Source organism: Amphiprion ocellaris, chromosome 5, assembly GCF_022539595.1.
Source record: "Amphiprion ocellaris isolate individual 3 ecotype Okinawa chromosome 5, ASM2253959v1, whole genome shotgun sequence".
Taxonomy (NCBI): Eukaryota; Metazoa; Chordata; class Actinopteri; family Pomacentridae; genus Amphiprion; species Amphiprion ocellaris.
The window spans coordinates 33,056,952-33,069,573 of NC_072770.1; the positions used below are offsets into that span (position 1 = coordinate 33,056,952).

General features: G+C 41.3%; 1 protein-coding gene across 2 annotated transcripts in view; it reads left to right on the forward strand.

Moving 5' to 3' along the window:
* kif5ab (kinesin family member 5A, b) overlaps nt 1–12,622 on the forward strand; it is a 65,453-nt gene that overhangs the window by 44,491 nt on the left and 8,340 nt on the right. For both annotated transcript variants that reach the window (XM_023282926.3, XM_023282927.3), the window contains exons 18-26: nt 1,539–1,603; nt 2,296–2,405; nt 4,284–4,385; nt 4,914–4,974; nt 5,098–5,169; nt 5,258–5,362; nt 8,017–8,233; nt 9,770–10,034; nt 11,337–11,401. In XM_023282926.3, the coding sequence (XP_023138694.2) occupies nt 1,539–1,603; nt 2,296–2,405; nt 4,284–4,385; nt 4,914–4,974; nt 5,098–5,169; nt 5,258–5,362; nt 8,017–8,233; nt 9,770–10,034; nt 11,337–11,401 (1,062 nt within the window). The remainder of the gene's footprint in view (nt 1–1,538; nt 1,604–2,295; nt 2,406–4,283; nt 4,386–4,913; nt 4,975–5,097; nt 5,170–5,257; nt 5,363–8,016; nt 8,234–9,769; nt 10,035–11,336; nt 11,402–12,622) is intronic.

Genomic DNA, 12,622 nt, shown 5'->3' on the forward strand with positions numbered 1-12,622 from the left:
AATGTTTTATTTTAGTATGGACCAAAGTGGTTGAACATCACCAACAAACAGACACTATCCTCAGTGTACTGCAGCTATTCTGACTAAAAATACAACAGTGGCAATTGATGTAGGGCAATGCTATACAGTATACTACCCAAAAACCTTTTTTTATATTTGAAAATATATGATTCTAGCTTTTGAGGTGAAATCTTACGATGTAGCCAGACCCAGACAAGTTCAGGGCTCTGTATTGCATAAACAGTAAGTTTGGCACATAAAACATACAGGTACTACTTTTGTAATAAAGTGTCTTTGCCCCAAGCTCAGGTTGAGATGTTTTACCTACGTGAGCGGAATGCCAATCCAAGCGTAAAGATTTTAACATTTATACAGACTCTACAGTGAAGGAAGGAAATTTCAATATAGTCTGACAGGCACAACAGCAGATTTATGGTTGATAAGTCGGGCCAAATACAAGCATCTGGAAGCAAATCCAATCAACACAGTCAGACAGTCAGCAAAATAGAGATCTTTGCTTGATATAAATCCAAATAAAGCAGAGTTTACAGTCGCAAATTCTTCTAATGCACACATACTTCCAAGATGACGTTGTGCTGAAGGAATCAAAACTATGAATGATGGCTATAGATGCTGTGTGACATTCTGGGGCTCACTGCACAGTGAAGGACAACATTTAAATTGAGATGTCCAAGTCAAATATAAGGTCAGTGTTGTGACACAGTCAAACAAAATCATGTTTGGACAAGTAAATTAAAAAAAACAACAAATCTCTCACTGCATTTTAGCTTCACTGAGCTTTAACTGGGAGAAAGTGGCTACCTATTTAAAACAACTTTGTTGGCTTTAATAGAGGGATTTATTCTGTGCCAGAGGCCTTTCTATCCCGTTGAGGCAAAGAAAAACAAGCGTAATATCTGACAAACAGTTTAGGCTCCCAACATTTCATAACAGCAGCAGAAATAGGTTAATGGTACATCTGAAATATTTGCAAAGTCCAGCTGACTGCAAACACTCCCAGCACACTGACACAGTTCGCAAAACAGGCCAAAGGCAATGTAAGTCACTTTTCCTGTTGGGTCCTGCAGAATTGCATTAAGTAACCAGCGGATTTAAGGGCAGGTAAATCAATTTTGGCCCTGCTCAACACTTGAGCCAAGCGGTCCTCTAGTCATTACGGAAGTAGACAAATACAAAGTGCTGCAGCTCTCGTTGATCACACAGCCTGGTGCGAGGCAGAGAGCTCTCTAATTTCATCGTAAGACACCAGGAACAGCAGTACGTCAATATCAGATCAGCGTGATACAATAGATGTCACTTGCAAATAGATATTGTAATACTCAAGGCATGACTTAGATCCCGCTGACCGCGCTGTCAACATGAATTCCTGGTACTGCTGTGATATCAAAGTCAGGTCACTGTCACCTCTTTCCTCCACGTCAGTGTGTTGCTCCCTTTTATGTGTCGCTCTCTGTCTTCTTTCTTCCTTCCTCCCTGCACATTGGTTTTTATTGTATTTGTGTGTGTTTGTGTTGCAGAGAGCATGTCACAGGTGACCAATGGAGAGAATCGCACGTCTTTCCAGAGCTCCTGTGATGTAAAGGTAACCATGGTGACAGTGACAGCAATTTAGTGTAATGACCTTTTATCACACTGCCTCAGCAACTCAGCTTTGCATAAAGACTGAAACAGCAAGCCTGGCAATGAGCAAAAAGCATGGAGTTTCATTTACTGCCCTCAGGAAGTGAAACTTTTGACGCTCACTGGCCAAAAAAAGCCTTTTTCAATCTGAGCCGTAGGTCTTACGGATAAGATAGTTGGTAGAAATTTGTGAAAATAAGGGCTGATTTCTAAAAACAAACCATGTGTGGATAATGAAAACTTGAACAACAGAGGTGTTCAAGTTATATTTTGATACAACACAACACACTGTTACTAATGACATCAAAGGATTAAACAGATGCACTTTTCAGCTGCTAAACGCGCAGCTGACAGTGTCTGTTGTCACATTCTGCTTGTAGCTGTGCACGTGTTGTGTGTTTCTGTGCTGCAGTTTTATTAGCCGGATCTCATCGTTCTCAGTGGCAGCGTATGACAGCAATCTGGTGCGTGTGTGTGTTCAGTGCCCATGTGGCCTTGCATGTCCACATGTGCACTGGTGTGTGTAATTTTCTCCTTGTTATTTAGTCATTTTGTTTTCATCTTGTTCCCACTTCGCTGTACTCTCTCCCTCTCTCCCTCTCTCTCTCTCTGTATTTATACGTCTCTCATCCCCCCTCGGTGTCTGTATCTCAGAGGGCGCTGGAGCAGCAGATGGAGTCGCACCGTGAGGCACACAGCAAACAGCTTGGTCGCCTTAGAGATGAGATCAATGAGAAACAGAAGATCATTGATGACTTGACTGAGTCAGTACTCTTGTAATTTTTCACTTTGTCTGATACCAGATATATTTTGATATCAAGATTCCATGTTATATATTCTTAACTTGTACCAGAGTAGAAAAAACAGACATACAAGAGTATTTTAAAGCGGAGCTGTCAAATCAAGAAGTGTAAAAAGCATCTTACAAACTGAACTGTGTGGCACCGTGCCGTGCAGGTCGTGCATGTTTCCAGAGACAAGCAACTTACCAAACACTCCCATGTACAAAGTGGCATAGAAATGCTCAAATGGGGGCTGCGTGGTCAATTTTTTGACCTCAGTGGAGAGATTTATTCTGTGCCAGAGGCCTTTCTATCCCATGGAGAAAAGGAAAAGCAAGAATAAACACAGATGAGCAGCTCAGGCTCCCAAACATTTCACAGCACCAGCACAAATAGCTTAATGGTGCATCTGAAATTTGTGCAAAGTCCAGCTGACTGCAGATACTTCCAGCACACTGACACAGTTCACCCATCTTAGAGTACTGCGAGGTGGGAGAAAGCATATTTTTTTGTATCTTTGAGAATGAACTGTGTGGCAACATATAATGCGACTCATGCATGTTTCCTCAAAGAATTTACCAAACACTTTTGTGTCCAAGTGACATGGAAATGCTTAAATTGGGGATGTATAGTCTCAGTATTAAGTTGTCAAAAACATCTAAGCTCTGCCGTAGCTGCAAGAGTAGCTGAGATGAATGCGTGTGGGTGGTTTACATGTTGAAGAAACTTTAGCGTGGGAGGACTTAAGAGCTGAACCGCTGCTGAACCTCACTCTGAGGAGACGCTATCCTGCTTTGGCCTGTGTTTTAATGATGTACTGTACCAAGCATGACCATCTGGGAGGAGACCACTGGACAGACCCTCTCCGGGGAATAAAGTACATTTCCCAGCTGGCATGGGAGTGTCTGTTAACACCCAAGGAGCAGCTGCAGAGAATCTGTGTGAAAAGACATTTGGGGCTGCTCTGCTTATCCAGCTTGCACAGCCTGATTTGGATAAGCAGCTTGAAAAGGGATGGACGGATGGATGGATGGATGGACGGATGGATGGATGGATGGATGGATGGATGGATGGATGGATGGATGTCAGTGAGGTAGAACGCATGTGAAATAGGAGCAGCGATTCCTTTCAGATCCCTCAAACAAATATAAAAAGTGGCTATGCAGTTGACATTCTACTAAATTGCAAGGCTAAAAGGCAAAGAGGGAAATCAGTTCAAAAAAGTTGCCAAAATGTAGCGTACATGAAGTAATGTGTACAGGTGTGCATCTTTTTGGCAAGTGGCCAGTTACTTTGAAAACTGCGGTGTGTCTGTGATCTAATGGGACACTACAGTGATTCAGTTTTGACCTAATTACACACTCGAGCCACTCAGGTGCCTCTGTGGTCTGGCAAAATGCCTTTCTGGCTAGTACAGCTCTGATGTGAATTTAGGGCAAAAATAAATCCGAACCCAGCATGCAGAAATGGTGCTTCTTCATCATTTTTGCTGCTGTGCGCGCCGCTGAGCTTGAGCCTTATGCCTCCGACTGAAGACAGACAATTTCCCCCCCCCCCCCTGTTTCAGTAAAACTTGAATAAATCTCTGTGATGCCCCCCAATATTTCTAGTAAAATAGGTGAATGAAGAATATACATAATGGTAACATTCAAATGTGGACTTTCTATTACAGCAACAGAAAGTTAAACAGAGGAGGACTGACATCCGTTTCTAGGCTGTATTACAGATTCTGTTTGCCATAATTTATCTTCTGCTGCATCTCTTGGGGGACTTACGGCATGAGCTGGCATTAGATAAATTCCTGTATTTTCTAATATGAATGAATCCCTGAGTGAGTCACTTTTCACCTTTCCCCACCAGTTGTAACCAGAAGCAGCAGCTGGAGTTGGAGCAACTGCACAGTGACTTTGAACGTCTCCGAAACCAGGAGCATCACAAGAGCCGGCAGCTGGAGGAACTGACGTGAGTCACTAGTTTACTGCGCTGGCCAGCTTTCAAACGCTTCACCATATGGAGGCCTGGAGGCGAGCTGCCTCTTTTGATACACATCTTCCATTTCTCTCTGTCATTTGTCTTCCTTTTGTCTATTTATTTTGTTCTCGCTCTGCAGCTCTGACTGTCATTCTATTTGCAGTGTGTGAGTCTGTGGGATGGTACGCTGCTATAGAATGTGGCCAAAATTAGCTGTTTTAACTCTTTCTTTACCTGTTTCTCTCATGGTCTCTTTCTTCCATGTAATTCTCTTTGCATCTCCATTATGGAGTTTTGGAATAATGCAGCAGCTGGTTGCTAATAAGCCTCTTTTTGCACTGACCTTTGCAACATATTGCATCAGATGGCAGATGGGTAACAGCCCACGAGCGGGGCAGCCGGCCTAGGCCGCCTTTGTTCTGTATTCATGAATTATTCTGGCAAATATGTCCTAATAATTTGGGTTTTGGGGCATCATTTGGGAAGTTCAGTTAGAATTTTCTGCCTTTGTATCTATAGATTTCTCCATGAACGACATGAGCAGTCAAAGCAGGACCTCAAAGGGCTGGAAGAAACTGTTGTAAGTCATTATTTGCTGTCACGATTCACTTGGCTCTTTCAAAAAACCACTTATCCACTAAATACTCTCAAACTGCTTTAACAGCACTATTTTCCTCTCACCGGTTCTCTTCTCTTGCTTTAGGCTCGTGAGCTCCACACCCTGCACAACCTCCGCAAGCTTTTTGTTCAAGACCTCACGACTCGAGTTAGAAAAGTAAGCCAAACATAAGCTTGAATTCACCACGGCAAGCTTCCAATGTTTTTTTCACACTACAATAAAAGATCTCTGTTTCTTTTGACAGAGTGCAGCGATGGAGCCTGATGATACTGGAGGATATATCACGCAGAAACAAAAGATTTCCTTTCTTGAAAACAACCTGGAACAGCTTACAAAGGTTCACAAACAGGTACATATTATCGCAGCGCAGACAGAAAACATTTCAGCCGTCCATCACTTCTTTAAAAATTTAGACAAATGAACTGGTTTCCTTCAGCCTGGAAGCCTGTTTCTCACTGTGCAGTACTACAGCGGTAATTTACAATTGTCTTAGATGGATACCATACAAGACAAAAAGTGTGAAGCAAATTAAAACACAGAGCAGTGTGCACTGTTTGTCATCACTCTCCTATGGGTAAAGCAACGCTCAGGCCATCAATCATTTCACCACAGCAACTTCACATGAAAGTCTCCTTGAACACGGAGCAGCAGGAGGTGTTAAACCTTGCTGTCTTCAGGGAAAGGAAGCCACAGCATAAACCTCTGAGTCAGATTTGATAAACACAAATGGATTTATCCTCATGCAGGTGCAAACAAATACCCTCAGTCTTTCTCCTCCTCTCTGACATACACACAAACTCACCAGCAACCTCAGAAACATTAGAAATAAACACACACGCCTCACATCTTTCTTTAATATTCCTAAATGGACTGTAGCCATGGACTCGGTGTTGATGTGCAAAACGTTCTGCACACTGGCACATACTCTCATGCTGGCAGATTGGTGAGAGCTGCACTGCAGCAGTTTGTCAGGCAGAAAACCAAACCTAAAGTGGCTGCTGGGAGACACCATCCCATCCACCGCCTGCTGATACTGTGGGAATGGAAGACGAAAGCCGTGGTCATAAATCACCAAACTTCCAGTGGAAAGCGATAAGACGGGCAGTGGACGGTGCATGGGGGTTATGAGTTTCTCCGCCTCACAGATATAATAACATCTGTCTGTCCATCTATCGCACAACAGTCGTGATTTCTGTTACATCACCAACCTCTTGTGTGAATCTTGCCTCTGTTTTTTTCCTCTTTAAAATGACTCACTACCATATAATAAACTTGTACCGCTCAGCCTCAGGTGGATATAGTGAATTTGTGAATGCTGTGCTTGTTAGATAACTTTGCCCTGTTGCTAAAACCCTCAGGTCTTACACTCGGTATCTCTGCAGGCTAAGGATTAGTTTGCATGATCACGTAGCAGCAGACTCTCAGTGTTTAAGGCTCTCTCTCATTACGTTTGCCGCTAACAGGAAACATGCTGTGTGCCGCAATTTCAAAATCAATAAATCTCAGCATTCATTTTCCCTCATTGGTATAAACATACATAAACAAGTCAATTAAGTAAAAACAGCCATGCTGCAGTTGACATCACATGCCTTGGGATTATTTTTTTGTCATATTGTTACATTAACATATATTGAACATTCCTCAAACTTTGTAGGGAGTGTTGTATTGATCAAAGAATGAATAAACATAGAACGGAAACACTCTATTTATACAGTCCATTGTCCTAAAATATGTGTACCGATCTTACAAGTAAACAGTGAAGCATTTAGATTGCTGAAAGCAGTTTGTCGAACTGTGTTTTGAGTCAGTAAAAGTGAAGATATGTTGACACACTGCACTATTGTTTGTTAGGTAAACAATATATTATCGATCATCATTACCTCCACTGACTTGTGCATTCATATGAACAGAAGACGCTTTATATGGTAGCAAGAAAATGTATCAGAACTATTGAAATGAACAGGTTTTCTGCATTAATTATTCAGAAAATCTTCATCAAGGTTACAAGCGACAAAGACAGTGTGCTTAAGCAAATGACACATTTGATTCAAATATTGTACGTGTCTTTACTGAACACACTCATTATAGATTCACAGTCGTGGTGGAAAACACTAAGAGGAAATAATGTAAAGCAAACGTATCTGGTAGCTGCAGATCAGATGTGCACAGCGTTAAGAAGGAAGTCTGCACCGTTCGTCTTTATAGAGCTACTTTAGCTCAGCCATATTCTCAGGATGCCTCTCTCTTGAGGTCATTGCACAGTATATCTGTTGAGTTAAATCTGAGTTGACTTGTGAACAGCCACATTACTCTTTATATATATATTCAGAAATGTATTTTTCCCTTGATGCTCAGGTCCAGACTGTGAAATCATAACTTTATTTTAAGATTCATTCGTAAAACAGGTATAATTTTAAATCACTTCGCTGACTTTTTCTTCTCTAGCTGGCAGGCTGGTCCTGTGTGTTGGTGTTTTCAGGGGAGTTGCCCTTCAATTTCGGCATCTTTCCTTAAAAATATAAGGCAGTATGGCCCGTCGTTTCCTTTGACAACTTTCAGGTCACGTTTTGACGTTCTTCCGTTCCACCTCACTGCACCGATTTGGCTTTAACTGACAAAGATGTTCCACTTCAAAACAAGGGGTTATGTGGTCACATTCATCCATCGCTGTTTATATTCTGCAGTGTGGTCCTAGCAAAGAGAGGGGATCTCTCACCCTCAGGAGGATGCTTTTCCAGTGGCTGTGATTTAATAAACATATTCTGAATGACAGGAAAAATTACACATTCAAAATATCAATCCAGGGTTTCATATGTAGCCGTCTAAATGGGTTCTTTTCTATCCCCGACCAAAACATGGAAATGCAAGTGTAAAAATATTACTGGCTTTTTCTGTGAATACTGCGATTTTCTTTTGTGACTGACAAAATGTATTACAAAACCACTGGCATCTTTCGTGACACGTTGGGCATCCTGTGTATCTGTTCTTGTGTGTTTCCTACAGCTGGTGCGTGACAATGCAGATCTTCGTTGTGAACTTCCAAAGCTGGAGAAGCGCCTTCGGTCTACAGCTGAGCGGGTCAAGGCGCTGGAGGGTGCACTGAAGGAGGCCAAGGAAGGAGCCATGAAGGACCGCCACCGCTACCAGCAGGAGGTGGAGCGAATCAAAGACGTAATGAGAGCTCGTCCTCCCTTCCGACGGCCCCACGCTGCACTGATAGGTAACTCAAGTCTCAGATTCAGACACAGACGTTGACGTTAGATTACATTTCTGCATGTGTCATTTTGTGATCTGTTGTATCCATCCATTACTGCATCCATTAAAATCTGATTTGTAAGTATTTATATATATTATTCCAGTGTTATTGCACTGCTGTTTGACATTAATACCTTTCTTATAATTCCTCCTGTTAAGTCCACAATCAAATTCCATGCACGGCCCTTTTTATGCCAACAAATCCCTACATTTAATTTTATAGACACATATATCAGTTTTTTTTCTCATTTACTTAGACTCATTTTATGCACTCACCACAATAATTTATACTGGAGAGCATGTTCTGACTAAAAAGAAACAAATTCATCAACCAGTACTTGTAAATTACGGTGTCAATGATGATATTGATGAGTCTGCTGCAGTTTGATTGCTTTGTGGGGTTTTTTTTCAACTAATTTGAATTCAGATCCACTCCCACTAATAAAGCCTATTTTTCTATGCAGCCAACTGAATGATCATCATTAAAACGCATATCATTGGATCCTCATTTAACCAAAGCATATTTGTTTTTATTGCAGTAATAGTTAGAGCAATGTAAGAAAAAAAAAGGATGACATAAATGTATCCGTATGCAAAATCTACATCAATTACTGTAAGAATCATTGTTGCAATAAAATGTAAAACTATAAATCCTCTCCAGCATGTCAGCACATGTTAGGTTCCACCATTGTCTTTCCAAGAATAGCACTCCTCCTCCTTCACATCTGACATTTCCACTTGCAGTGCGTCATTATGAACACCATTCAGCCTGGTGCAACCGCCCTTTTCATGTCCCTGCTGTGATTTCTTCTCGGGCAGCATCCATTGTGTGCTTTACCTCCTCTCATAACTCAACTGTCATCTCCTCCCTTCCCCTTTACCAGATCAACATGTTTTTATTCACCGCATCAGTGAGCTGCTGAAATTTCCTGATGGAGTTTTTGCAGCTGATCTTGTTCCATATTCAGGAAGGAAAAGCGCCTAAAATGCAGATTTACCACTCGGCCCAACGGCTTGTCCCAGTAAACTAATTTCACCAACATTGGTTAGGTTGTTTAGCAGTAGCAACAATTCACTTGACTGAAAGAAAAGAAAAAAATGTTTCAAAGGGTATAGCGGCTCGGTGGGATATTTTCATGTGAGGATGCTCTTTTGAAAGGAAAATGAATCAACAGAAAAGCAGAGTAATCCATTTTAATCACAGCTCCCTTCATCACGGCTTCAGTGCATATGCTGATGCTATGAGAAAATGAGCTATTGATTTAGGTGAGTTTTTTTCAGAAAAATGATTTTCATTTGAAGATTATGCCAGAGCAGTTGAGGATAACTGTTATCCTTTGCTGTGTTTTAATAGATCGTCAGTATTCCAGGGACATTAAAAATATGATATTTCACTGCAGTGTACCGTGAAGCACCATCCTTAAGGGAAAAATAAATATTTCTTTGTCCTTTCTGGATGAGTGGCTCAATCAATACATCAGTCCCCTGTTATCTCTTACAGCCAAGCCGGTGCGTCCTGGCCACTACCCAGCCTGCTGTCCCACCAACCCCTTCTTCATCCGAGGCTACAGCGATCACCCCATTGCCTTCTGCAACGCCGTTTTCCACAACAGAAACAACCAGCCAGCTGCCGCCCCTTCTCCTCCCCGAACACCAGAGGGCGAGCCCATGTTAGCCGAGGAGGACAACCCCAACCAGAACAGCCCCGTCAAACACGTCGACCCCCACAGCAACGACACGCACGACAACGATGTCCAGAACAACACGTGAGTGGACACAGCTGAACGCATGTAGAGTTTGCACTTTAGGTCGGCTTTTGTGGTTCTTCTGACCACATCTCACTTCTTAGATGTTTGAATAGTTTGACACAATAATTGGAACTAACCAGCCTTTCCAGCTGCTTTTAACCACATCTTATTTTCTGGAAATAATGGTTTATTGAAATAGCTTTAACTTTCGTTGCTTTTAACCAGATCAGGATGATAGACATAGTGTCTAGATGAAATAATCTTCACTCAAATATTACATTTCTTTGAAGCTTTCAAATGCATTTCACTTTTTCTATCATGTAAATAGTAATTTGATGAAACAATCTGAATTAAAGGTACACCTAATGGCTTTTTCTGATGCTTTCAACTACATCCTGTTCTCTGGAAATAGTATTTTGTTGAGATACCTTTAAGTCAACATCCACTTACCAGCTTTCTCTGTGCTTTTAATTGTGCTTTTCAGGATGCTGAAAATAGTATCAGGACAAAATAATCAAGTCAAGTCACTAACTTTTTCTGGAGCTTTAAATGGCATTTCACTTTCTCAAACTAGAAAATAATACTTTCACTAAAAATCCACTTACTGGCTTTTTCCAGTGCTTTCAATCACATCTTATTTGCTGAAACGTAAGTCAGCATCCACTTACCAGCTTTCTCTGTGCTTTTAACCCAATCAAGATTATGAACACACGATCTAGACAAAATATGCTCAAGTTACACATTAACTTTTCCTGGGGCTTTAAATGGCATTTCACTTTTTCAATCTTGGAAATAAAAGTTTGACTAAACAATCTTAACTGTTTCATGGTTCTTTCCAGTGCCATGACCCATATCTCACTTCCTTGACTGGAGAAATTAGTTTGGCAGAATCTTTTAAACTCAAAGTCCCCAATCACAGTATGGTTGTCGTGACAACCACATCCACTGTTGAAGATGCAGTTAAAACCTCTAGGCATGGCCAGCAAGTGGACTTTGTGTTAAAATAATGTTGCCGAGCTATTTCCAAAGCCAAGAATGAGCTTTCTCTCTCGATTATAAAAGCTTGTTTCATCTATTACTGCTGCAGCTGCAAATAATCTGTGCTCTGCTCGCGAAAAGGTCAAATGTCTTAAAAGTTAAATGTGTGTGACGTACACGTGCAGCATGAGCATTTTTCTGTAATTTGTTTTGACACTGATGTATTATTTTCTGGCTGAGCGAACAGTTAATTTCAGTTTTCGAGTACAGTTTTATTTTGTTAAACGCAATAGCCATAATAAATACTACGCTGATGCAAGCTGTGTCTGTTTCTGTTTGCAGGTTTCCAGCTGAACCTGCAAGTCAAGCAGACAACAATACTCCAGAGATGCTCGATTCAGAAAACGGTGAGCCGCGTTCAGATAAAACCTGTTAAATTAATGAGAAATATCATGATTGCCATCAGCAGGGATAAATTCACTTATTTTTATGACGGTCTTTTTAGTGATTGCCATAATGCTATCATACCAGCCATTATGTTTGAATGTTTTATTTATATACCCTTACAGAGCGCTGGCTGTTAAACCAGTTTACAGCGATTGCCCTGCTGTGATCATAACAACTCAGTGTTTTTTTTTGCTTTTATCTTCATGTAATGCACTTCCAGTCAGTTCATTTAACTGTCGTTCTGACCCACTGATGAGAGAGGTGGAGGGTTTCAATATGAGTTGAACAACTTTCCATTAAATGTCCATATATTACCAAGACACGGATGGAGAGGTTTTATAATTCGCCAGGAAAATGTGTAGTTTCATGTAGGATTTTCCTGCCGCTCAAGGCTCCTGTACGTCTTCATGTTTGTGTGCGAGTGTGTGTGTCTGCGAGCATCAGCGACACACTCTGGAGGAGATAGATTAGGCTTGCAGTGCCATTACTCAGATAGAGATAGATAGCCAGCAGACAGGCTGGCTGCCCACCTCCGCTGCTGACCCAGTGATGACAGCTGTTGAGTTGTGTAACAACAACGCACCTCTTTGGTTCTCCTGGAATATCAATAAAAGTCAGAAACAGGGCCGTAGTCGATATATCAAACTGCTGCAATAATATCTGCCATTTGTTAAATATCAAACACCACTGATGTTGCCCAGTGAGCTCTTAAAGGATTTAATCAGGTTGTATTTTTCATTCTCCTTCCCGTGATGCTGTTTCTCCCGTCAAGAACATTTTGGGGAAACACTATTATATTCCTCTTTTTTCCACTAAAAATACCCAGTTCTGGCAGCTGTTTGACTGCTGCGATATTTGACATTGTGTCTGATTTATTTACTACTCTAGCCTCAAAATGGACACATGGCATTTCGGAAAGAAAGTGTGAGCATACTGTCATATATTCTGTAGTCAAACTTCTGAAGCCAAATTTCCTTCTGGTTCCTCGCTAGTAATTTTCACGCTGGTACTCAGTGTCATGAATTTCAATAAGAGCTTATGGGAATGTGTGTGTACAACTCAAATCCAAATGGCTCTGCAAGGCCTGTAGCCCAAATGCCTTATTTCTTATTTTTAGGTGTAGCTTTGACAGTTCAGATTGCCTCGGCAGGATAAGGGTTTTATTAACTGCCACAATATTT